Source organism: Peromyscus eremicus, unplaced genomic scaffold (assembly GCF_949786415.1).
Source record: "Peromyscus eremicus unplaced genomic scaffold, PerEre_H2_v1 PerEre#2#unplaced_62, whole genome shotgun sequence".
Lineage (NCBI taxonomy): Eukaryota > Metazoa > Chordata > Mammalia > Rodentia > Cricetidae > Peromyscus > Peromyscus eremicus.
The window spans coordinates 636,540-661,999 of NW_026734305.1; the positions used below are offsets into that span (position 1 = coordinate 636,540).

Sequence of the window (25,460 nt, forward strand, 5' to 3'; positions counted from 1 at the left end):
GCAGGAACATCTAGGAAAGTTGTCCGGCTGCCATCTTTGATATACCCAAATATGGGAAGCCAGAGCTGTGGCCCTGCCAATACAACTGAGAAGTCTTGCTCCGAGGATATCTCAAGAGAGTGCTACAGAAGCCTCATGTTGCCTCTGCCATGAGGCAACTCCGCCCCCGGCCTTTATTCATGGAGATCCTGGGGAAGGTAGCTCAGCACACACGGGCTCCTAAGAAAGCAGAAGAGGAGCCACCTTCTCTCTGAGTGATGAAGGAGGGGCCTACCTTTTAACATGAGAGGTGTGGTGAGGACGGAGCTGTGGAAAACAGACTGCTTTGTCCTGTTGAGACATACAACAAGGGGCTCAGGAGATGGGTCAGTGGGTAATAGCATTGCCACGCAAGCATGAGGACCTGAGTTTGAATCCTCAGCACCCCCACAAAAAGCCAGGCCTGGCCGTGTATGCCTGCAACCTTAGCATCAGTCGGGGTAGATTGGAGGATCTCAGAGCTCCCTGGCTAACCATCTCAGCCAAATGGTGAGCTTCTGGTTCTGTGAAAGACCGTATCTCCAGTCAACAAGGCAGACAGGAGTAGAGGAAAATACCAAATTTTTTGCTCTGGCTTCCCCAAATTGCATATGTGTGTTCCCCGAAATATTGTGCACACTAATAAACTTATCTGGGGTCAGAAAACAGAACAGCCACAATATTAAACATAGAGGATAGGCAGTGGTAGCACACGCCTTTAATCCTAGCATTCCAGAGGGAGAAACCTTCTGGATCTCTGTGAGTTCAAAGCCACCTTGGAAACAGCCAGGCATGGTGAGTCACGCCTTTAATCCCAAGGAGTGAGCCTTTAATCCCAGGGAGTGATGGCAGAAAGCAGAAAGATATATAAGGCGAGAGGACCAGAAACTAGAAGCATTTGGCTGGTTAAGCTTTCAGGCTTTGGAGCAGCACAGTTCAGCTGAGATTCATTCGGGATGAGGACTCAGAGGCTTCCAGTCTGAGGAAACAGGATCAGCTGAGGAGCTGGCAAGGTGAGGTGGCTGTGGCTTGTTCTGCTTCTCTGATCTTCCAGCATTCGCCCCAATACCTGGCCTCAGGTTTGTTTTTATTAATAAGATCTTCTAAGATTCCTGCTACACACACACACACACACACACACACACACACACACACACACACACGATTTTTAGAAAAAATATAAAATTGATAACTGCCCGTGCTGGTTTGAGGATATCCCCCATAGTCTTGGGCATTTGAATGTTTGGGTGGCTTAGGGGATGTGGCCTGGTTGGAAGAAGTATGTCTCTAGGGGTAGCCTTTCCGGATTCAAAGCCTGACACCATTCTCAATTTACTCTCTCTGCTTCCTGTTTGTGGTTCAAGATATGAACTCTCGGCTTTCCTTTTCCTGTCACCACGACCGCCACCTGCTGCCAGGACGGACTCTTCTCCTGGAACCATAAGCCCAAGAGATCACAGCATCTCTTTCGTCTCTAAGATGTCTTGGTCATAATGTCTTATCCAGCCACAGGAAAGTAGCTAATATACTGCTCATTTAGATATTGAACAAGGAAATAAACAAAGGCCACTTTACTGTGTTCTGGTGTTATCTTAGGTACCATTTCTCCATTATAAAATGGCAGTAGAGTTGGTAGCAGTTGTGGGGGGTATAGAGTGCACACTCCCTGGCCTCACCACAGGGCTGCTGATTACCTGCATTCTGCACACCTCCCGGGGTGATTCTTAGGTCCATAAATGCTCCAGAACTCTGCTTGATGGGTTATAAGCTCTCTGAGTCAACAGGAATCTTCTCATCCCACAGCACCTTTCAAAGGCATTCTCACAGAGGACCAATTAAAACCTCTTTCTTCCACAATACTGTTATAAAACTAATTCCTTCCCCTCAAACTTTTCCGTCTTGGCTGTTTCCTCTTAGTCTCCTATTTGCAGACTCTGACAGAACGTCAATCAGGATTTTCAAAAATCTTCCAGGATGTGTATGGAAATGATTTTATTTTACCCATCGATAGAAACCTTTCCCTTATTATGTGGATTTTTTAGCACTCTTGCCCGCCGGTTCCCTCAGCTGGGAGGCCTGGATTGAGCCAGTGATGAGCATTCTGTCAATACTTTACCTGGCACCTGAGTTCCTGGGTACCTTAGGCTTAGTCAGGGTCATGGAATCTAAATTGTTTTCACAGTCCTTGAAGTACGTCAATATTTTCAAGATTCTATAAAAGACTCTGCGGGTATGATCATGAGATCTTACCCCAAAGTGGCTGGAGGATGACCTTGGCCCTTCTGTCCCTTTGAATATATGCATTCCAGGTAAGAAGAATTACGTCCCGAATGTCATCATGGCTTTAGTTTGTTGCTGTGATAAAATACCCTGCCCCAAAGCACACAGGCAAGGCAAGGTTCATTTGCTCACAGTTCCTAGTTATAGTCCATGATTGGGGGAAGTCAAGACAGGAACTCAATGTGTCATAGCCACAGTTAGAGGCTGAGGGAGAGTGGACGCGTGGGTCCTTGCTTGCTTGCTGTCTTAGTGCTTAGCCAGCTTCCTCTGATCTTACACAGTTCAGGACTCAACTCATAAAACGCTGCCACCCACCATGGGCTGGGTCTTCTTCTATCAATAGACAATCAAGACGATTCCCCACAGGCTAATCTGATCTAGACAGTTCCTCCACCGAGACGCTTCTGACGTGACTTTAGATTATGGCAAGTGGACCACTAAAAACTCACCATCACAAGGGTGTCGTAAGTTTGGTTAAAGCCTGCTCTGCTTCATTAAGGCCCCATAACGCTGGAAACAATCACGTGAGTTTTGCTGCAGTAAGTTTGAGCATCAGGTAATTTTTGACAGTCAAACAGAAGGGTGTTGAAAGCTGCCGCAGAGGTCCTGAGTGAGCCGCCCGGCATTCCCCAGTGCTCCCGCAGTGACAATACAGGAGTAAAATTGATATCGACATAAAGAGCAAAGAGGAGGAGAGATGGTAAGAGCAGTCAAGGGATGTCAGTGACGTTCTGGAAGATGGGAATCGATGGCAAAGCAGCTCGGACAGAGCTGGTTTCAATCGTGCAGTGGGAGCGGCAGGAATCCAACAAGCTGAGAGGACATCGGCAGCAGAGGCATTTGGAATATCAAGGCAGGAGGCGGGGTACTGTTGGAGACAGTAGGTTCAGAGCCTGAATCCTGCAGCCCTAAAAAAGCTAGGCTTGGCCACCCATCTTCAACATGCCAAATGAAAAGATGAGGAACTGGAAAAATCAGAAAAAGGAGATCTATTCAACATGACCAAATTGGGAAAAGAAATAAAGGGGTCCGGTGGCACCCCTCTTCTCCCTCAACCAAGTCCAGAAGGTTTGGAAGTAAACAGGGCAATAGTTGTACACACCTAAGCAATCGTGGTAAAGGTATGGTCTCGCTCAGGTCTCTCAGCTTCAGTCTGTCCCGCAAAGTGCTCTGGGAAGTTGTTCAAAGCACCTGAAATCTCTTCAGGAGAGACAAGTTCCTCCTCTGACTGGCACTGGGGAGGGGTCCAGCCTTTCCCCTGCCCAGGGATGAGATTCCTGAGGAAATTCAAGTTCCTCGGGGACTGTTGTTTCAACGGCCTGAAGCCAAAGGGCACAGTGTCTGTTTAGAATATGTCCACAGAGCTGCACAGGGAAATGAGTTGAAGGTCTGTGAGGAGAAGAGGTAGACTCTTCTCCTTCCCCAGACTGGAGGAAGGAAGGTCCCCGACTCTACAGAGATGGAGCTATCAGACCCAGGAGCCCTGGGATCCTGGGTGTCAAATAAAAACAGGGAGTGTGAGTGAAAGTGTACCCAGTCCTTAGTGACACGCCCTCACTGTCACCAACACACCCACCACCAACTCTTTGTCCATGCTCGGTTTCTAGGGTCAGCAATGAGCTTATGAATCTCATCTGTGCCGCTCAAGGGACAGTCACCTTACGGACACTGACCCAGGGCACTGGCTGGGCTCTAGCCCAGTCATCCCAGGGCAAGTGAACTCCGGAACGGTGCCACACTCCTAAACAGACGGTTAAGGAAAAGCTCCTGATATTATAGAAAGAGAATGAACGCAAGGAAGAAGCTGCCTCGGAGTAGGAGAGTAAGCGGAGAGCAGAAGAAAACCTCATTTCAAAATGATAATTAGTGTTCTTAGGTTATAAAGGAAAAGCCAGAGAATAAGAAGGAGCTTACAAAAATTGAAAATGTGGAAATTAAAAATGAAGTATTTGATATCAAGGTTGGGAGACAAAGTTAAGGAAATCTAATAGAACATGGGATAAGAAGACAAAGACGTGGAAAATAGAAAAGAAATGAGAAATCAGAGAGCCATCGAGGAAGCTCACAATGCAAGAGAAGTTCCAAAAAGTTCAATAAAAAGAAAGAAAAATGTCTTCAACCCCAGATATATTAGGAACATACATTATCAGATGTTAAAATAAATTTCTTAGTACCGTATATCAGGGGTAGGCAAGCTATCAGGGGTAGGCAAGCGGCGTGGTGGTCGAGAGTGCCTGCTGCCCAAGGACCCGTGTTCAAGTCCCAACGCTGAGTAAAGTCCAGGCTCGACTGTGCAAGCCTGTCACTCCAGCCCTGTGAGGGCAGAGGCAGGAGGATCACAGGTTCAGTGAGAAACCTGCCTCACCTGAATAAGGGGGAGAGTGGTATAGCAGGACACTGGACATCCTCCTTTGGCCTCCAAGCATGTGCAGACATGTCTCTGCATGCAACACACACACACACACACACACACACACACACACACACACACACACACACACCCCAGATAAATATATTTCAAAGCATCGCACATAACGAGGGAAAGAAGCCACACTAAGGTCACAGAACCTTAAAGATTCAAGAAGGTCTTGGAGTGAAGGTGTAGACACACATCCCCGGGCCTCTCAATGCCATGGATGTCACAGGATCATGAAGAAAGGTCTTCAAGGCAGGGTGTGCTCTAACTTAGCGTAGGGTTGAGAATGGAGAAATGCAGTCCGTGGGGATGAACAAGAAAACGACGTCAGTGAAGTCAAGTGGCTGCCTTTGTGGAGGGGGATGGGGAGGGTTGTTGCTGCCATTTCTTTGTTTGTTCGTTTTGTTTTTACCACTAGTCTGATGGCACTGTCTGGACTGGGTGTATGGGTTTCTTGGGAAAAGTAAACACACGTATTAAGGAAACTGACGGATGAGGCTCCAGGCTTGTAAAGTGAAGGATGTTCAAAGACACTCCCAGGATGCTTGTGGATCCTGGAGGCCTGAGCTTCCTGTGGAGCTGTTATAGGTAACAGGTTTCTACTAGCAGAGCTCACACATTAGGAAAAGTGAAAAGTGGAAAGCATACCCACTAACGACACGCACTGAGCCACACACAACCCACACGCGGATGAAACCGGGTACCACGTGTACGATGTAGCCCGTCCGCCATTGCCAGGACTAGAGGCTAACATCACCTTCTAGAAATCTGTCGCTCTGCACCCATCTGTGCGGGAATCATACTTGTGCTCTGGGTTGCCTGTGTCCTCCCTTGGCCAGCTGGGGGCCGCAGGCCTTTGGTTCCTTGGTTTTTGTTTGACAGGCCCAGGGGTTGAGTTTGCCTTCCCAGCAATCTCACCGGCACTCCACGGGTTCAAGACACCCAGCACCCCTCAAAGGCGCTCTTTTAGACGGCTTTGCATGTGCCTCTCCTAGTTCCTAAAAGCGGCTCTGTGTCCCTCACGCCCGCGTGTTCTCCGGGGAAGCCCACAGCCAGCTGAAAACATCTCTGGCCCACATGTTGCTGATTTTCATCAAATGGCTTATTAAATAGCCTTGAGTCTTAGACACAGGTTTGGGCACTGTGTAAACACTATCTGGGGTTGGAGATCTTATTCGTGAGAAACAGCAGAATTAGGGAAATAGAACAAAACAAGTCCAAAGTAAGTGCTCCTTGTTCATCCCAGAAATACGTAATTTAAAAAAAAAATAGACATCAATGCAGGAGGCTCAGTTACACAACTGGACACAGAAATTTATTTTTACAAGATGGGAGGCACAGGGACAGAGACAGATCAAAGGAATAACGCGGGGGTACGTCCTGGAGCAGACTGGGCAAAGAACTATGGCAGAAATTTGAGTGATGTTTTCATTGTTGAAGTTTTAGCTTTTTACAAGAAAGAGAAAAGTTGGTAAGGGATGAAAAGAGGAAGTAACAAGAAAAGGGAAGAGCGTGGGCGGGGAAAGGCTGGGGTTGGCTGGGGTTACCCACCGGAGCAGGAATTTACCACGAATACACCCCAATGACTAGGGAATAACGGCATGAGTTCACCCATCTGAAAGTCACTTGGGCTCAAACTGATTTTCTAAGAAAGAAAAAGGTCGACTTTTACTTTTAAAATAGGGATTTTTTTTTCCTTACTTAAAAAAATATTTTTCTGGTGGCAGAAAGAACATACGTATATGAGAAAATTCAGAATATTCAGTCGACTAGGAAAATGACAATGATATAACAGAATGCCATTCCTAAGAGTTTAGGTGCTCCTCAACTTCCTAGGCTCCTGAGCAGCACAAGCCGGTCTACCTATAGCACATCAACTGTTTGGGGAGCTGCTTATTTTAACATTAGGATTTAACATTTCCATATGTGTAATCATTTGCTAATCCCACACTTTGATTTACAGTATATACCCATCCAAAATATTTCTGTTGGTCTCAATTTTTTACTATTAAAAGTAACGGACAAGAGCTGTCGAGATGTCTCAGTGGTTAAGGGCACTGGCTGCTTCCAGAGGCCCTGGTTCCATTCCCAGCAACCACAGGGCAGCTCACAACCACCTGTAACTCCACTCCCAGGGGAACTGATGCCCTCTTCTGGCCTCCACAGGCACTGCATGAATGTGGCACATAGACTCACATACAGGGAAGACGCTCACTCGCATAAAATAAAAATAAATAAACTAATAATTTCCTTTGTTTAATTTGATCATTATAACATAAATTCTACAAAGTTGACTTCTTAGATAAAAGTCATTATAAAAATCTTTTAACTTTGTCTGTCTGTCTGTGTTTGTTTGTTTGTTTATTTGTTTTGAGACAGGGTTTCACTATGTTTTCCTGGCTGGACTCAAACTCATAGAGATCCACCTGCTGAGATTAAAGACATGCTCCACCATGTCTGGTTTGTTTCTTCTCCTTTCTTTTAAAAAAATACCCAGAAAGTAAGTGCCTTTCGACTTGTTCTGGAGAGAAACCTTGGTCCTACTGATGTCCCACGTGAGTAACTGTGTAACTTTCTCGAAATCAATGCATCTAATGTTATCAAACTATTTTCATTGCCCAAGCCAGTCAATAAAACTAAGCATTGGTCGTGGTCTTTTGGTCCTGGCACGGCAGAAGACAGCATGGACCAACATCTGGTGTCTTGTATTACCCATGCCAGTCTGTGCCCTGTGCCTGCACACAGCATGAATGACTCACTACATCGAGAGCTATGAAAACACCCATTCACAACCAGCTAAACATCTGAAACGGTTTGTTTGTAGAGAGACACTCACACGCTTATGTAAGCATCTTGAAACTTGTTTGAAATGGTAGGCAGTTACTATTTCATTAGAAAAGCTGCTACTTCTGCCTGCCTGTGCTCTGTGCTCAGAAGCAATTGTTCTGGTGAGCCCTTGCCAGGGAAGATTCTGTCCATCCTGAAGGCACCTCTGCTGAGATGGAAGGGACCCTCCATGCAGATTGAATCCAGACGCTGCTTCAGCTGACTGAGCCCTTCAAAACATGACCCCTGCAGCTAAAGGTCTCAGGGACCCACTGGCAAACATCAGGATCCCAAAGGACCCCTTTAAAAAACAACAACAACCGTGTTCCAGCAAAGACTTTGTTCCTAGTTAGCACACGTAGAAAGGTGTTAGTGAGGGTCTCGGAGGACAGAGGGGTATCATTGCACCCATATGTCTACAGAACCTGCAAGTTGGAATTAATCATCTTTGGTCTGGCTCGGAAGAAATGCCCGCATGAAAACAGCCTGAGTACAAGCATAATTTGTATTAAGATTAACAACGGATCATTTGACAGTACGCAATCTCATAACCTCGTGACGCATCTGGGCTCCCACAAGCACCTTGCCTATGGCCTCTATTTTTGCTTGCTTCTGAACTTCATGGTAAAGTGTATAAAAGGCTGCATTTCCATTGACATATATTTCTATATTTTAATGAAATCATTATAAAATATCAAAGTCCACATTTCAAAGACGTTTCCTACTAGCTCCCAATTGCAGCTGATGTAAAATCAAGCCAACAGGACTTCTTTAAATCTAGCGGGCATGTGGAGGCGAGGAAGCCCTCTGAGGTTTGGGAGTTGGACGTCTGTGAAGGGTAAGAATGAAGCCGCAGAGCTCAGGCCTGTCTATGCAGGCCAGCACCACCTCCAGCCTTGGAGATTCCATCAACCTGGGGGTTGCGGGTAGAGAATGGGGGTCACAAGTGGGAGTCACAAGATGCAAAGTTTCCAGGTATCTACATAGAGGACATTGTCTGTAGTCCACAAGGAGGGGCGCACAGATAGCAACTGAAAGTAAAGAGACACCCCCCACCACACACACACACCCCATGAATTCACTAGCAAGTCTTGCTGAAATCAAACCGAATGCCAAGGACAGGGATGCTTATACTCCTAATTCATTTGATCAAGATGTCTAACTGTTGCTGGCAAAATGGCAAATGTTTAGACGTTAAACAGTCCTACAAGACGCACTCTCCCACTTCACTCTGAAAATACAAAAACACTCTGATTTTTAAAGGCCAAGAGTCCATATTTCCCATCATTCATAGCCCGTTAAGACAGCTGACAGTTCGTCCAGGTGGTATAAACCGGTGTTAGCTAGGCCTAAGCACCCCTGCTTTCCTATAACCCTTTGGCTAATGAACCGGAAGAAAAACTATAGAGGGACGCCATACTGGGTTATGTGACTTCTGCAGCCTGCTTTCCTCACAGTGAAAATTGGACGTAATTTAAATTTTTCTTGGCTGCAGTCAAGAATAGGAGGAATAGGAGGCATTCATGTACAAGAAAGGTTTAATGGGCCACTCTTTCTCCAGCTCTGCGAGGAAACCGCACAAGGATGCACAGGGCAGGATTTCTGCTGATTATCAGGCTCCACTCCAGGCCTAGCCTGGTGCCCATGATACGCACGGGACAGCCTGGCACACAGGTAAGAACGGCTCCCGCTGGGCGCCACTTCTCCCTTACCTGACCGTGGGCTGGAAGCGCAGCATAGGCCATGGGCGGATTCATCACTCCTTTCTGCTTAATGAGAAGCATGCGTTTCTGGTCCTCACTCAGGTGCGCTCTGGGAGCCTGCAGCGGTGGTGGAGGCCGAGGCTGCTGCTGGGGCGGCTGCGGCTGCGGTGGCGGCTGGGGCTGCGGAGGCTGCTGCTGGATGTAGGGTATCAATGGGTTTTTGTTGGGGTTGGCCATGGGGGGCGTCAATCTTGAACTCAAGTCCGCATTGAAATGGGTCAGAGGCTTAGTGTTGCCATAGGAGAGAATATTGTGCTGTTTGTTTAAGGAGTTTGTACCCAAGTTATTTGGCTGCTGACTGATCATGTTCATGTGATTCGAAGGGAGGTAGTTGTTGATGGTCGTCTTCTGCAGGCTGTTGGCCATTGCAGGCACTATAGTGTTTTGGTTGTTAAAGGCTTGGGGGTACATCATTGGGCTATTTGGTTTTTCTGCCGTAAAAGCTGCTCCATATGGACTTGACGGAGGCCCTAAGGGAGACCAATTTGAAGTCTGATTTGAGTGGGGCTGCTGCTGCTGCTGTTGCTGTTGCTGCTGCTGCTGCTGCTGCTGCTGCTGCTGCTGCTGCTGCTGTTTCTGCTGCATGAGTTTGGCCCTCTGTTGTTGCTGGGCAGCCATCTGCTTGAGCTGCTCTGCTGGGGACATGTCAGAGCTGGGCACTGCCACGGAGCCCGATCCTGAACCCGTCACCGTCACCGAGACTGGATTAAGGAGATAGCCATTGCCAGGTCGAGGGGGGGCCTGATTTGGAGTGTGGGCTTGGTTTGGAGTCTGGGGGGACTGGACAGCACAGTTAGCTGGCGAGTTGGCAGGGTTTGGAGCCACGGGGGTGTTGGCCACAGATGGTAAGCTAGTGGCTGTGGAGACAGTAGAAAAGGGGGGACCAGAAGATGAAGGTCTGGTTTGGGGCGACCCCATAGAGATGTGTGCAAAAGGAGAATGAGAGGCATCGCTCTTCACACTCGCACTCTCATGGGAGAGTGGGGTCTCCATGGTCGTCTGTGAGAATTCCTGATCCTTCTTCTCCTCGAAGTCTTCATTGAACAGGTCCTGGATGTCATCTTCTGGAACCGTGTTGGCCAGCTCGTCTATTAGTTCCTGCCACTCTTGGTCATTCAGGTTAATGTCAGAGAACAGCTTGTTCTGATTAGAAAGTGACGTTTCGGATGTGTCTATGCAGGCGGGGTCATCAAGAGGCTCCTGTTTGAGGTCCTTGCTCTGCAATATAGCAAAGCTGTCCTCCAGATCCCCACAGCCATTGACAGGGAGTTTAATCTCAGGGAGCCTGCCATTCTTACCCAGATCCTCTAGCAGCCCAGAAGTGTGAGCAGCGCTGTTCTGCAAGGGCAAAGAAGGCTTGAGGTCAAGCTGGTGAAGGGGTGAAGCTGAAGGCGGCGGCAGGTTGTTGGGCAAACTGTTGATGGCTTCCATCCCCGTGGTAAGGTCCTTTCTGATGCGCTTGCTTGTGGGAGAGAAGCTCCCATCGCAAGCCCCATTCTGCTGGTCCCCATTAAGTGGTGATCGGGCCCCTTCCAGCTTCCTTTTCACAGTCTCTTGGAGCTGGAAGAGAAATGAGAGAGAAAATGGCTTAAACTCATATCGAACTCTTAACCATCGTGATGTGCATTGTGGTGAACTACCTTTGCGCGTAGGCATGTTCACGTATACGCATGCACACCCGTGTGCATAAGTGTGTGGACCTTTGGCACCGTCTACCCTGTTAGGGTGTGTCATTGGCCTGGAGCACCCCCATGAGGTGAGGCTGGCCAGTGAGCCCCGGGGACCTACCCACTTGCTTCCTCAGTGCTGGGATTCCAGGTGGACATGTGCTGGAATTTTCTGGTTTTTGTTCCTAGGCTTTTGGAATAAGACTCAGATACTAGGATGAAGAATCTCCTTAGCCCAGGAACTACATTTTAAGTGCTGTATAACACACCAAAAGGAAAGGATGCTTGTAGTTTCAAAATCAGGTGACACCATGATTCAAAATCTATGAGAAAAGGCTTCATCTAAAAGCAGAGTTCAGAGAGCCGAGAGATATGCAGGGTAAAGGTCACGGGGAAGGGTCACCTGTGAGCAGTTTCCAAATTTAGTCCACACTTGAGATGCGGACTAAAACACATCGCTCTTGTAAAAGATATCTATCCTCAATTCTCACCATACCCCCGTAATCGAAACCATCAAGGAATTAAATCAACAATATTTTGAAGAACACTTATCAATGTCTTTTTTAAAAATCAGTTTATTGTAATGAACTTGCAAATGAAAAAATACACACGGAGAGATTAATATAGCATTTGCCAAAACCCGAAGTCTACAGACCTCAATGAACTACTCAGTTAGAGCAGCCAATTGGAAGCCGTGGAACTTGTCTTTGGATTTTATGATTTCATTATCAGTTACATCATTATGCACTTATCCACCACAAGTAATTGAAAAATCAGGAAGAAAGTCAAAATTAGAAAAACAATTAGTTTTATATCCTTTTGTGACTTCACCTGAATTCTGTTCCTCCTCAGTCACCAAATAGTAGCCTTTCCTGTTCTTACTACATATATACTATACTCACACATACATTTCTTTACACACACACATATATGTTATAGAATAGATTCTCATATGAGGAAAAACATGCAATTTTCTTCCTGAGAATGGGTAACTTCATTTAGTTTTATACTTTCCTTTTAAAAAAAGATTTATTTATTTATTTTGTGTGCATTAGTGTTTTGCCTGTATGTATGTCTGTGTAAGAATGCCAGATCCCCTAGAACTGGAGTTACAGACAGTTGTGAGCCACCATGTGGGTGCTGGAAATTGAACCCAGGTCCTTTGGAAGAGCAGCCAGTGTTCTTCAAAAATCACTGAGCCATCTCTTCAGCCCCAGTTTTACACTTTCCAAGTTCATTTTCCTGCTAGTTTTGTGGTTTCATTTTTTTCTTTGGATCTAGATAGTATTCCTTACACACACACACACACACACACACACACACACACACACACACACATATATGTAGCAGAATTTCATTATCCATTTATCTGTTGATGGACAACTAGGTTGTTCTATTTTCTTGTCGGAGTGACCAGAGCAGCAAAAACGTCTTATGAATATGGATTTCATGCATTGCCAAATGGCAGACAATGAAGGTTAATGTTGTACATAGCCTAAAACTTGCGCTTGTCTCCTAATTTTTCTGTCTTGCAGCTCCATTGGATGCTTGATGTGTTTCCATCATCTCCTGTGACTTCAGACTTGGTGAGATTTCCTCTTTCTCACTACCATGCATTCTTTGTTGTAAATGATGGAATTCTTCTACGTTCCTTAATATTTTTCTTTCTTCTGCTCATATATATGATGTTCTGGGCATTTCCCTCGACTACAACATCCTGCACCATCTTCCCTAGGCTGATGGTCCCAAACAGTGTAGCCAGCTCCGTCTCTGCTGAGCCCCACTAACTCCAACTTTCTCGGACAGTTAAGGAGCATCTAAAACTCAATCTGATCCTCACCTGTTCCCCATCTCTGCATCCACACAGTTACCTAGGCCAGAGGTGTGAGCACTGTACACTGACATGCTCATCTCATGTCCGTCCACACTGTCACTGCCCCAGACCAGGGGACCACCTCTGCGTGACCTGTCCCCTCCTTTACCTGTTCTCCCGGAAATTCATTGTTTAGCCCTCTCCTGTCTATTCTGCACACTGTGCCTGGTTCCTGCTCACAAGCCAGAAGTGATCAGACGAAAATCTCAGCTGTCGTCTTTACATCTTCCTATCCTACCATCTCCGTTCTCCCCACACTTATCCAGTGTCCGCAATCCACTATCAATTTTCCTAAAACTCTTTTTAAAAGTGAGTGTGTGTGTGTGTGTGTGTGTGTGTGTGTGTGTGTGTGTGTGTGAAGTAGGGATCAAATCCAGGAGGCCTTGCTCGTGCTAGGCAAGCGCTGCGCACTGAACTGCACCCCAGCCTTCTTCAGCCTCCTAAAGTTCCCTAACTGTGTCAAGCTTCCTTCTGTCTCCAGAAAAAATGATGTTTTCTTAGCTTGGAAAAATCTCCCTTCCCTCCTTTTGCCCTGGTTAATACTCCCTTTCCCTGGTTAATACTCCCTTTCCCTGGTTAATACTCCCTTTCCCAGGTCAATACTCCCTTTCCCTGGTTAATACCCTCTCTCCCCACCCTTTCCCTGTCCCTTAGCTGCTTATGTTTCACATCAGAGTTCAGATCCCCCTTACTGAGTTGTGGGAGTTACGGATCCCTCCCTCTCCCACCCCAACCTACCCACACTGAACTGGATTAATCCGAAGAAGGTTTTCCAAGCCATCTATACTTCCCCATTGATCATACTTTGTGCCGAGAAGTTAGGGACCGTGGCTGACTTGTTTCCTGGGTCAGGTTGTTCGCAACAGTTAATAAGTAGCTACCAAATGAGGGAAAAATGCTGCTGTCTCATTCAGAGATGAGACCAGTGCGTCTGAATGACCGCAGAAGCCAGCCTGGTGGCCATGAGGAATTTCTGATTGAGAGTCTTCTTTCCTGGGACGGATGGGACACTCTCTTGCTCCAGAGAGTGTGAACTCTATGAATAGTTTATTAGTTTTATACCCAGTTCATGTCTTTGCACCTTTCTTTCTGCCAGAAAGGGATATGCCTGTGGCTCTGGTCGAAGAGTGTCCACAGAGTGGGAGCTGGGGAGACGCCTGTTATGTGGGTGAAGGTCTTCCCTTTGTAAGTTTCCCACTGGGCTGCACAAGCACAGGCAAAGGCCGAGGGCCTAAGTGATGCTGGTAACGTCAGAACGGTTCCTCTACGTGGGTGCCCCGCGCTTGGCAGACACTGTATTTTAGAGATCCTGTAGGTGAGAGGTGTTGATTCCCTGTGAGCTGAATCTGTGGAGTTGACACGGCTCTAGGAGCCCCGTGGAGAGAAACACCGATCTGGTGATGTGAGTTTTAAGGAGTACACGCTTTCTTGGAAGCAGAGGACACCCTTCTTTTAAAGTAAGCAGAGTCAAAGGGAACCTTGAGCCAAACTCCCATCTAATCCCTTTCCCCAAATCTTAGTTTTCATTACAAACCAGAGCCTGTCATAATCACTCAGTTGAGGCTCTTAAACAGCTGAAAACCGGGACCTAACTGGGACACACTAGAACTTGACTTCAAAGAAAATGATGCTTCAATCCATCATGTTAGGGGAACACTGCTAGGAAATAACATTATTTATGGAACAAACCAGGAAACCATGGTTCGGATCATCAGCGTGACAGGTGCGTGAATGTATGTAGCTCCAAACACGGTGACAGATTCAAGTATCACAGCTTAAAGGCCTACAGAAATGAGGCCCGGGCACCTCCTGAAGTGATGTTAAGCTTCAGAAAATGAGTGCTTGTCTTTAAAAAACGAATCTGATGTTATTTTAGAACCACAGGTCCACGATTCTGTACTGGGTCATGTCATGAATGAACAGGACTGATAAATAAAGACACTCTACTTGTCCCCCCCCTATAAAACAGAGGCGGCCAAGCCTCCAAAGGCCAAGAGGTCTGCTTGGGAACCCACTCACCTCTAAGGAGTTAAGTAGGCAAAACACCAGAGCCCAGCATTATAGAAACAAGAGCCAGGCACGGGAGTGAGAATGATGGCCGAAGACCCCCTTCCCATGCACCAAAAGAGCATGCGTACTCAGCAATGGATGGCTGTGGGCCAGACGGGCCACGCCCAAGGCTCTCTGTCCTGCTTGCTTCCGAGCCCCTGGCAGCCCCCGGCTGACACTCAAAGGATGAATTTGGAGAAATGTCTATAAATTGTCCCAAGTTTGGTTTCATGGGTTCCCAAACGGGTTAGTAGCACTAGCTCACAGAGTTACTGTGAGGGTGAGTTCATAGCAGATAATGTGCTAACACATAATTATGGACGTGGAACCCAGTCAGCACTCACTAAGCCTCAGCTTTACTATTTTTAAAATTCAGTCACGACTGCCATGGGGACAGAATGCTTCCTGAGTCTTCAAGACACAGATAGGTATAATGGCAATATTTCTGTTCCCTAGCCGGCCAAACCTTAATGTTTCCCAAGCATCTGGAGTAGCTTTCATAATATGAACAACAAAAATCAAATTTGCAATTCAAGCCCCAGTCCAAGCGCTAATGCATGCATGTCCTAGATTGTAGAGCAGGGGAAGCTATGTTGTTCAGGTTCAAACCAGATACATTCCCAGCACACGACCTGAAAGGGGCTATGGAGAAGATTCTCTTCCCCAGGGGCTTCATGTTCTCCACTGCTGGCCCCTTTTAGCCAAATCGTGATCTGTGTATGTATCAGCATTTGGGAGTATGAGAAAGAGCATTGAAGATGCTATGCCATGGTTTTTATGTTCGGTTTTGTTACGTCCAAAATAGCAGAGCAATCTTCACATCAATTCCCTCTGTCTCATCATCCATTGTTTTATGGAAAGGTGGTCTGAAAATCTAATTCCCTCTTTATGTCCCTCATGGGAGAAGGGGATGTGGGGAGGGAGCCGCGCAGCTGGCTGTGTGTTGGAGAATCTGACAAGCAGCTTGTTCAGTGAGTAGGAGACTCCTTGGCTGCACGCGAGCAATTGTCCTGGGAGTCCCCACTCTTAGGGACTCAGGTCAATCTCAGCTCCAATTGCCTATCTCAACAAGACTCTGGCCCTCTTACCTCCCAGAGCAGAAAACCTCTTAGTACACTATGCCCTCGTGAACAAGCATCGAAGCTTTACTGAGGCTTAGCCCGCTTGTTTCCATGTTACCACGCTTATATATAGAGATGTTTTCTCCCATTAAGGGAAGCTGAGCTGCCAGGAGCTGAAGTGTGCCGTTCAGCTAATGCCTGTGACAATATGGGTTGCTATCAGGTATCAAGTGCTCTGGAGACAATAATTCCCCTTCCAGAATGCTCTAGAGATGGCCTCCTCTCTGCAGTGTGGCTTGATAGCTGGTGTTTATGTTGAATTACAGGATACATGTGAGGTAGAGGAAGTGAGAGAAAACCAGAGGTTGAGAGGGGCAGAATGGTGTGTGCCCATGAGCATATTGTGTGTCCCAGATCCACAGCGACAAGAATAGCAGATACCCGAGCGTCATTGTTTACTGCAGGCTACCCACAACAGCTAAGCTATGGAAACAATCCTTCAACGGAGAAACAGATTGTTTTTAAAATGTGATACAGGCATAGAGGCTGATTAGATGACCCAGGGGGTAAAAAAACCCTGTTGCCAAGTTTGACAGCGGAAGTTTGGTTCCCAGGACCTACACAGTGGAGGGAGAGAGAAGGCACCCAAAGACTGTCCTCTGATCTCCGCATGTGTGCTGTGACATGGGCACATGGCACACACACACACAGTACACACGCATGCACACACATGTGCACACACACACACACACACACACACACACACTGAATATTTTTCAGCCACAGAGAAGAATGAATAAAATATTTGAAGGATAGATGCTACTAGAGATTATCATGTTAAATGAATGAATCCAGTCTCAGACAGTCAAATAATGCAAGTTTTCCCTTCTTTGTGGGTCCTAGACTTTACATAGCGGTACAGAGAATCACATATGTCCAGAGGACGTGAAAGCAGGAGCAAGTGTCTGGGGAAGACAGCAGACAAAGGAGAGGGGGGAGTGAGAGGGAAGTGCAGAGTGTGCTTGAAGTATATCACACGTGGAATGACCGTATACAGCCTGCTTTAATAAAATAATTTCTGAATGGACTGCTGTGCCTTTCGAGTCACAAAGCACATGTTATATGATCACAAAGGATAACAGTTATCCTTACAGCAGATCTTTGCACCAACGGAGCTGACTGTGGTGATATCGTGTTCCAAAATATTGTGCACCCTAATAAACTTATCTGGGGTCAGAGAACAGAACAGCCACTAGATATAGAGGCCAGAAAATGGTGGCACACACACCTTTAATCCTAGCATTCCAAAGGCAGAGATCCATCCGGATCTCTGTGAGTTCAAAGCCACACTGGAAACAGCCAGGCGTGGTGACACGCGCCTTTAATCTCAGGAAGTGATGGCAGGAAGAAGAAAGGTATATAAGGCGTGAGGACCAGGAACTAGGTTGGTTAAGCTTTTAGGCTTTAAGCAGCAGTTCAGCTGGGATCCATTTGGATGAGGACTCAAAGGCTTCCAGTCTGAGGAAACAGGATCAGCTGAGGAATTGGCGAGATGAGGTTAGCTGTGGCTGGTTCTGTTTCTCTGATCTTTCAGCGTTCACCCCAATATCTGGCTCCAGGTTTGTTTTTATTAATAAGACCTTCTAACAATTCGTGCTACGCTGATGGTTCTATATTGGGAAAAAGACAGTGTTTGGGGGGCGGGAATGGTGGGTGGCAGCCGTTACAAGGAAAAGGACAGCTGAGGTCACCAGCTTCTTTTGTAGAACTCTAAATATCCTCAAGAGGCTTCGTGTGGTTTCTTTCCTCTTGTCACAGCTGTCCCCTCCCCCAGCACAAGTTTGTGTGACTTTCCTTTCCAAACTGTTAGAGACATGGCTTCTTCCCTGAGATTTGAAGATGGGTTGGAATCTATGCTGCAGATGCTAATGAACTCCAGGAGAGCGTTGTGGTCATTGTGGTCTGTTCTGGGCAAACCTGAAGATGATTCACTAGGATCAATCATCGCATGGGTATTCTCTTCCCATTCTATGAGTAGTAATAAGCCTAGGGTCACATGGATGAATCTGACTTGCTTATTTTGTATTTGATGGAGTGACCTAGCATAGACATGTGTTAGATATTCTCCGTGTGAGGATACGAACAGAGTGTGAACCACTTTCAGGACTTCCCCACAGATGTGGTACTCTTACAAAGGCTTTAAGAGTTTCAGGGATTTGGTTTTCATTTCTTCTGTTTTCAAGCTTGGTTTTGCAATAAATTATTTCTAATTTATTTTTGTCAGCATAAGTTAAATGTTCAGAGGGATTTCACGGTGACACTGCCATATATACTTACAATGTATACTTGATCTTATTCAAGGAATTCCCTTTTTCTCTAGTGTTCCCCCACACACACTTTAGTGGGACTGTGAAGGTGTTAACAAGGCGGATGTCCCGATTCTGCTTCAACAATCCCTGACTTAGCAGCTTCAGGTGGCATCCAGATTAGGACACAGGGTGGGAGGAGGGACACAGATAGCCAAAGAAATGCAATGAGTTCCTCGGGTGTCCTGAGAGAGCTGGGTTAGGATCTCCTGCATCTAGACACTGGGATGCAGACTACAATGACTGCTGCATTCTGATATTTTGAAGTCTGGGATCAGATTTTTAGAGACGCACACCCAAAGAACACAGATTATGCCCTGCTTGCTCTGGGGCATCTCAAAGTAGAACGAGGGAACTGTACTCTAGACTGAGGTCTTCCCAGCTTCAGGGGATCATGAATTGAATGCAAGATTGATGGATTTCCATCCTATCTTCCATGAAAAAAAATATAATATATATATAAACAGTTTCAGTTCCTCTGAGCATGGTAATATCTGTCACCATTGTCCATCCTACAATCTGTATGGGCTCTGTGCCAGTGGCTTCAGGGTCAACCCATTTCCAAGAGCGTGGACCACCCCAGAAAACAGGCACCATCAACAAAGGTGCTGCCAGAGGTTAGATACGTTTGTTTGAAAGAGATCTTCCCGTCAGGCAGAACAGCACAGAAAGAAGAAGGAAAATCATAACCCAACTTGTGAAGTCCTTGCCAATCTCACACACTCTCAGCAATCAGAGAGAAAACAACATTATATGTGAACTTAAAAAAAATCTGACGATATAACTATATGCCACACACACTGTGGTAGTTTGAGTGTAATTGGCCCCCATAAGCTCATAGGGAGTGGCATTATTAGGAGGTGTGGCCTTGTGGCAATGGGTATGGCCTTGCCGGAGGAAATGAGTCACTATGGAGGTAGGCTTTGAAGTCTCATATATGCTCAAGCCACACCCAGTGAGACAGTTCACTTCCTGTTGCCTGTGGATCAAATTATATTAACCCTCAGCTCCTTCTCCAGCACCATGTCTGCCTGCAGGCCACCATGTCCCACCATGATAATGGACTAAACCTCTGAAACTGTATGCTACCCAATAAATGGTTTCCTTTATAAGAGTTGCTGTGGTCATGGTGTCTCTTCACAGCAATAGAAACTCTGACTAAGAACACACACTAAGACATACTCCTAAGCATACATAAGCCTGGAGATTAAAACTCTGCTTGTGAGGAATCCAGAATGGTAGTTTCCTGGGCCCATTTGGTTGCAAATGTTGGGTCTCTGGAGGAGACACTTACTCAGAAAATTCAGAAATATCCATTCTGAAATGCTTCAGGAAAAATGGGATCTCCCTGCAAGGGGCCTTGCCCTTAGTGGGCATCAGTAATACCCGAGAGCCCCATGGGAAGGAAGGAAGGCCGCAAACATGGAGCCCCGGCCTGGGGCCAGCACTGTCCACGGCATTTTGAGGACACTGTGTACTCATAGTACTTCTTTTCCAATCGTGGATCACAGACCCCCAAATCTGGCCGTGAGGTCCTTAACTGACTGGTTTTAGACTTTTCAAAATATGTTTTTTATGAATGACTGAATTTGGGGGTATGCTTTTATCCTTTAGCTATCCTTAAACATGGAGTAAGTACCAGCTGGCTGTACCACAGCGATGGACCCCAACACATTGGGAGCAGTGGCAGACAAGGCCCTCGACATTTAGAAACACAATGTCCCAAGATCTCCCCAAAGCTCCAAGTTTCCAAGTACATAAATGTCCACATAGGCTCTTGGCTTTCTCACAATTGAAGGAATAAATCACATTTCACCCCCGGCTACATGAGTCCCAGGCACTCTTTTTATGTGACATTTAGGTAGTTTTCATGAGCATTGATGAAACAATGAACCACTCATTAAGACTAAGATGGTAATCCCTGTAGTCACCAAGGCTGTATGATTCTCAGATCTCTTCACATAGCTTTCAGCATGAGTACGAGTTTTTATCAGCTAACTTAATTTATCATTTAGTAACAGTTAAGATATTGTTGGTATGAAATATTCTAATTGACTGAAAACTGCCAGGCATCACGCTATGGGTATTGTATCTTAATTTTTTTTTAATTTATTTTTATTGAGACAGAGTCTTACTATGGAGCCCTGCCCAGCCTAGATCCACTGGCCTCTGTCTCCTGACTTATGGGAGTAAAGGCATGCACCACCATATCTGGCCCATTTTTATTTTTTACTTTATTTTTTTGAGGTTGGGTCTCATGTAGCACAGGCTACCTCCCAACTGGCTGTGCGGGCAATCTGTCCTAGAACTGGTGATCCCCTGGTCTCAGGCTCCCAAGTAACTGGATTACAGGGCCTACCACCATCCTTGGCTAGTGCTTTTCTTTTGCCATCTTGACTAATCATCATAATAAACTATGATGGCTGCGGAATGCTTCAGCCAGGACAGGTAACGCACATTCCTCTCAAAGCTTGTTCTTGCCCATTCTTCCCCCCATGGCTCCTGCCCCATCAGACTTCAGCAAAGCCTGCCCATAAATTCTAGGCGGTTTTGAACCTGTCATGGGGGCTCTGAGGAGGATCTGCCCAAGGCTGAGTCAGGTTTGCCTGTTTCACAGAAGGGCCGGGTGATTTTCTACAGGAGAGATGCTGTACCACACGTCTGTCACGTGCTTGAGGAGTGATAACTGCTACAGCAGGGCGGCATCAGCAGGCAGTGGGTACGTGCATCCAGCGGCTTCCGGCACTCAATAGCTCTCTTAGGAAAAGCTCCACAGGGACAAGCAGCTGCTGTCAAAACCCAGTCAGAGCCCTGAAGGGCTCTGTCTTTCACACACACACACACACACACACACACACACACACACACACACTGCATTTACTTTTTAAGGACAAGAAACAGTATCCTTAGGGTCTCTCCCAGTGGTTCTTACTAGACGTCATGCATACATTTCTATTCAAACATACCTGTAGGCATGACCTTGTGTTGTTTTCTGAATTTTCTAATGGGATTTTATTTATAGCTGTAAAGAAACAAAGGAGGGAGGTGAGCAAGAAGGAGGAACCATAAGGAGGGAAGGGGACACACGAAAAGATGAGACACGATGGTGTCATTCCCAGATGGAGACTCCTACGAGCAGGGGGGGCCAAAGCGCAGCAAGCCAGGGCCAAGCCCAGGGTTCTGTTTATTTTCTGGGAGGGACAAGACAGGAGGAGAAACACTCCACAGAGGTTCCGTGCTTTTCTCTCCCCTGGGTCGGACCTAAGAATATTTTTATTCCACTGTTTATTCAAAATGTCCTCTTTCTCAATGAGGAATTCTCACTTTCGTTTTTAGCCCTTCGTGAGATCCTCTCTCTCTCTCTCTCTCCCCCTGAAGTCGTGCACCAGCTTAGGAGATGCAAATAACCCAGAGCTTCCAGATGTGAGGAGACGCTTTTGAATAAAACCCAGCACACATTCATCTCCCTTTGGAATGCAAAAGTATTGAAATAGGTCTATAAAAAAAAAATCTCTGGTTTCCCTCGAAGAGGTCAAGAGCTCCATTTCCTAGTGAGCTGTCATTGTATTACACAGTGGGTACATCCAGGCAGCCAGGAGCCACCTCCCAAGGAGGGCACAGAGATTCTCAGATCCCCCCACCCACCCACCCACAGACCTATGCCATTATGCAAACAAACAACTCGATTCTTATTTCTAGACAGCACCTGACTCCTAGGCCTCCATTTCACCGCACATTTTTGCTCCGGGTATGAAGGCTGAGGGCCTGGGCTTTCTTTACCAACAAGGTGATTGCTTTATGGCTGTGCCTTTCCATGTGTACACGTATGTGCACCTGTGTGCAGGCCCATGCCTGCGCACGCTGGGGCCAGAGATCGACACTGGTTCGTATTCTTTGTCCCTCTCTACCTTTTTTTGAGTCTCTCACTGAATCTGGAGCTGGGTGATTCTGCTAGACAGACTGACTGGCCTGGCAAGTTCAGGGTGTGTGTGTGTGTGTGTGTGTGTGTGTGTGTGTGTGTGTGTGTGTCTTCCTGTTTCCATCTCTGAATACTTGGATTACTGATAAACACGGCCAAATGCCCAGATTTTCACATGGGTGCTGGGGACCAAACGTGGGTCCGTAGCAAGCCCTTGAATCTCTGACTGTAGACTTTCTCCACCAACAGGACACAAAACAGGCCAGGAGTGAATCCCCATGGGAAGGGTAAGATGTCCACATACACATGCCATATGAAGCCTGTTCTCATAAATGGGCAAATACTAAGGCTGAAATGTCCAGCCGGGTGGCAGTACATACTACCATTCAACCTAGAAGCAGTAACACTCTGGAGTCTGCCAGCTGAGCCTTCCTGTGTGGGGAGATGCTGCTCTGCTTCATCCCAGCTGAAATACATTTTTCAAAAGAAATTAGACAGAGGTACTGTTGTTATAGCAACAGACAGAGTCATTTAGGCACACAGTTTCCTTTCCACAACCTCCCTGACTCATGTGGGCAGTATTTCAGTTATGCAAGAGGAGTGTCCAAGGCTGAGCCTGCATGGACCCTTTATCAGCCTTTAAGATGGGAAAGCCTGAGCCCTCTATGGCCAATCTAAAGCCCCAAGACAATATTATGTGTTCCAGAGGGTGAGCAGGAAAGGCCAGCAAAAGCCCTCTGAATCCATCTCCTTCCATCTCCTGGGGTAGAAACTGAAAGTGTCAGTGCTGAATTTCCCGGCTTACCCAAGGACTGGCAGCCCCGAAGAGGAATTTCCATGAGCATGGTAATGCAGTCAGTGAACTGGGAAGTGACTTCATTATGTCAGTTCTATAGGACGCCAGGGTGTAGACGTCCTAACAGGGTAGCCCACACCGGCCATAGAAAACAATACTCAATTCGAAAACCATCCTGTTCTGAAGACTCTTCACGTCAAGGACTTTCCAGGGAAAAGCCACCAGGCAGTTGCCTACATCCATACTAGGGATGTACAAGGGTGGTAAAAATCTGAGCCTATGGCTCATGGCCAGTGTCATAGGACAACTGTGTCCCCCGCCACTTACCAATCCGTATGTCTAAGTCACAGCCATCAGAAACTCAGCTGTGACTATGTTTGGAGACAGAGTCTTTCTAAGGCCATTAAGGTAAAAGAAGGTCTTTAGGCTGGTGGTGACTGTGCCCTTATAAGATGAAATTAGGAAAGACCATGTGGGGACACTGAAAGGACACGTGAGGACACAGAGAAATGACCCCCTGTCAGCCCAAGAGAGATGGCTGCCTCAGTCCACTTACACTATTGCAACAAAATGCCAGAGACCGGATAATTTACAAAAAGCAATTTATGTGTCACAGTCTTGAATGCTGGGAAGTGCAAGATCAAAGGCTGGAAGGGTCAGGGTCTGGTAAGCCCTGTTCCTATGGAATGGCATCGGGGTCTGGTGAGCCCTGTTCCTATGGAATGGCATCGGTGTCTGGTGAGCCCTGTTCCTATGGAATGGCGTCAGGACCTGGTGAGCCCTGTTCCTATGGAATGGCATCGGGGTCTGGTGAGCCCTGTTCGTATGGAATGGCATCAGGACCTGGTGAGCCCTGTTCCTATGGAATGGCATCAGGGTCTGGTGAGCCCTGTTCCTATGGAATGGCATTGGTGTCTGGTGAGCCTTGTTCCTATGGAACGGCATCGGGGCCTGGTGAGCTCTGTTCCTATGGAATGGCATCGGTGTCTGGTGAGCCCTGTTCCCATGGAATGGCATCAGGGTCTGGTGAGCCCTGTTCCTATGAAATGGCAACATCTGGGCCTCCTGGCATGGCAGAAAAGCAAAAGAGAAAAACTACAAAGATACATGCTCAACTATGTTCATAGCAGCACTATTTGTAATAGCCAGAACCTGGAAACAACCTAGATGCCCATCAACTGAAGAATGGATTAAGAAAATGTGGTACATATACACAATGGAGTACTACTCAGCAGAGAAAAACAATGACATCATGAAATTTGCAAATGGATGGAACTAGAAAATATCATCCCGAGTGAGGTAACCCAGACTCAGAAGGACAAAAATGGTATGTACTCACTCATAAGTGGATACTAGATATAAAGCAAAGAACAATCAGACTGCAACCCACAGAACCAGGGAGGCTATACAGCAGGGGGAACCCATGGTGACTGTGGCTTATAATAAGTTTTGGTTTTGCACAATCACTGGGCAAGCCTCAGTGAAACATTTCACTATTAGGATAAGAATTTATACTGTATCAAGCTGATAATAGAAAAGTAAATAAATAAATTAAAATGGGAAAAGAAAACAATAAATATATAAAAAGAGAAAAACTAGGTCCCTTTAGCTTTGTAGTCTACGCCAATCCCACAGAGTGACTTACTCAACTCCAGAGACCCTGTTAAGCATCAGCACACAGGGATGCAGTTTCAGCATGGAGTTCTAGGAGACACTCAGACCACAGCAAGGGCTCAGAAGAAACCAGCCTTGCTCACACCTTGAGTTGGACTGCCAGCCTCTAAACCTGTGAGGGAGTACATTTCTGATGCTTAAGCAGCCTAGTATATTATACTTTGCCATGATAGCCTGGTGGAGAAGACTAACAACTTGATTCACGCCTATCCCTATCCTCTCCGGGTCTTAGGTCAAGCTCTTAATAAGTACCATAAAGGACCAGCTTGCACCAACTTGTCCAGGCTTTGGCTTAACTGATCTCTGGGCACCGGTTCAGCGTCAGGTAGGAAGGACACTCTGGAGAGTAGGAGTGGGCATTTGACCTCAACAACTTTCGGCATGGAGATGCCAGGGAAGCAGGCCCCAGTGTAGTCTGTAGTCTGCATGTCTCTCGGTCTATGGGGAGAGGCTTCCTGAGGGAACCTACACGCAACCTAAGATTCGAGGAGTTCGTGGTCAGAGAGCAACAGTTCAGTCAGTGGGAACACATCTTTGTTCAGAGAAGGAAGAAGCGCATTTGTGAGCAAGACCTCCAGCACTTAGGTCTGCCTTCAGCCACAGTGTCCAAGTGCAAAGGGGGGGGGGGGGGCTGAAGAAAGAAGCAGGAGCCACAGGGATCGTGAAGAACCGGCCTGTGTCGGGGAGTGTGGGTTGGTCCAGAAGACATTAGGGGGGAAAATCGTTACTTGGGAAGTTAATTTCTGATATGA

At 46.6% G+C, this 25,460-nt stretch overlaps 1 protein-coding gene across 1 annotated transcript in view; it reads right to left on the minus strand.

Moving 5' to 3' along the window:
- The window catches only part of Maml3 (mastermind like transcriptional coactivator 3), a 380,689-nt gene that overhangs the window by 115,563 nt on the left and 239,666 nt on the right, over positions 1–25,460 (minus strand). The window contains exon 2 of the mRNA XM_059252471.1: positions 9,253–10,863. Within this exon, the coding sequence (XP_059108454.1) occupies positions 9,253–10,863 (1,611 nt within the window). The remainder of the gene's footprint in view (positions 1–9,252; positions 10,864–25,460) is intronic.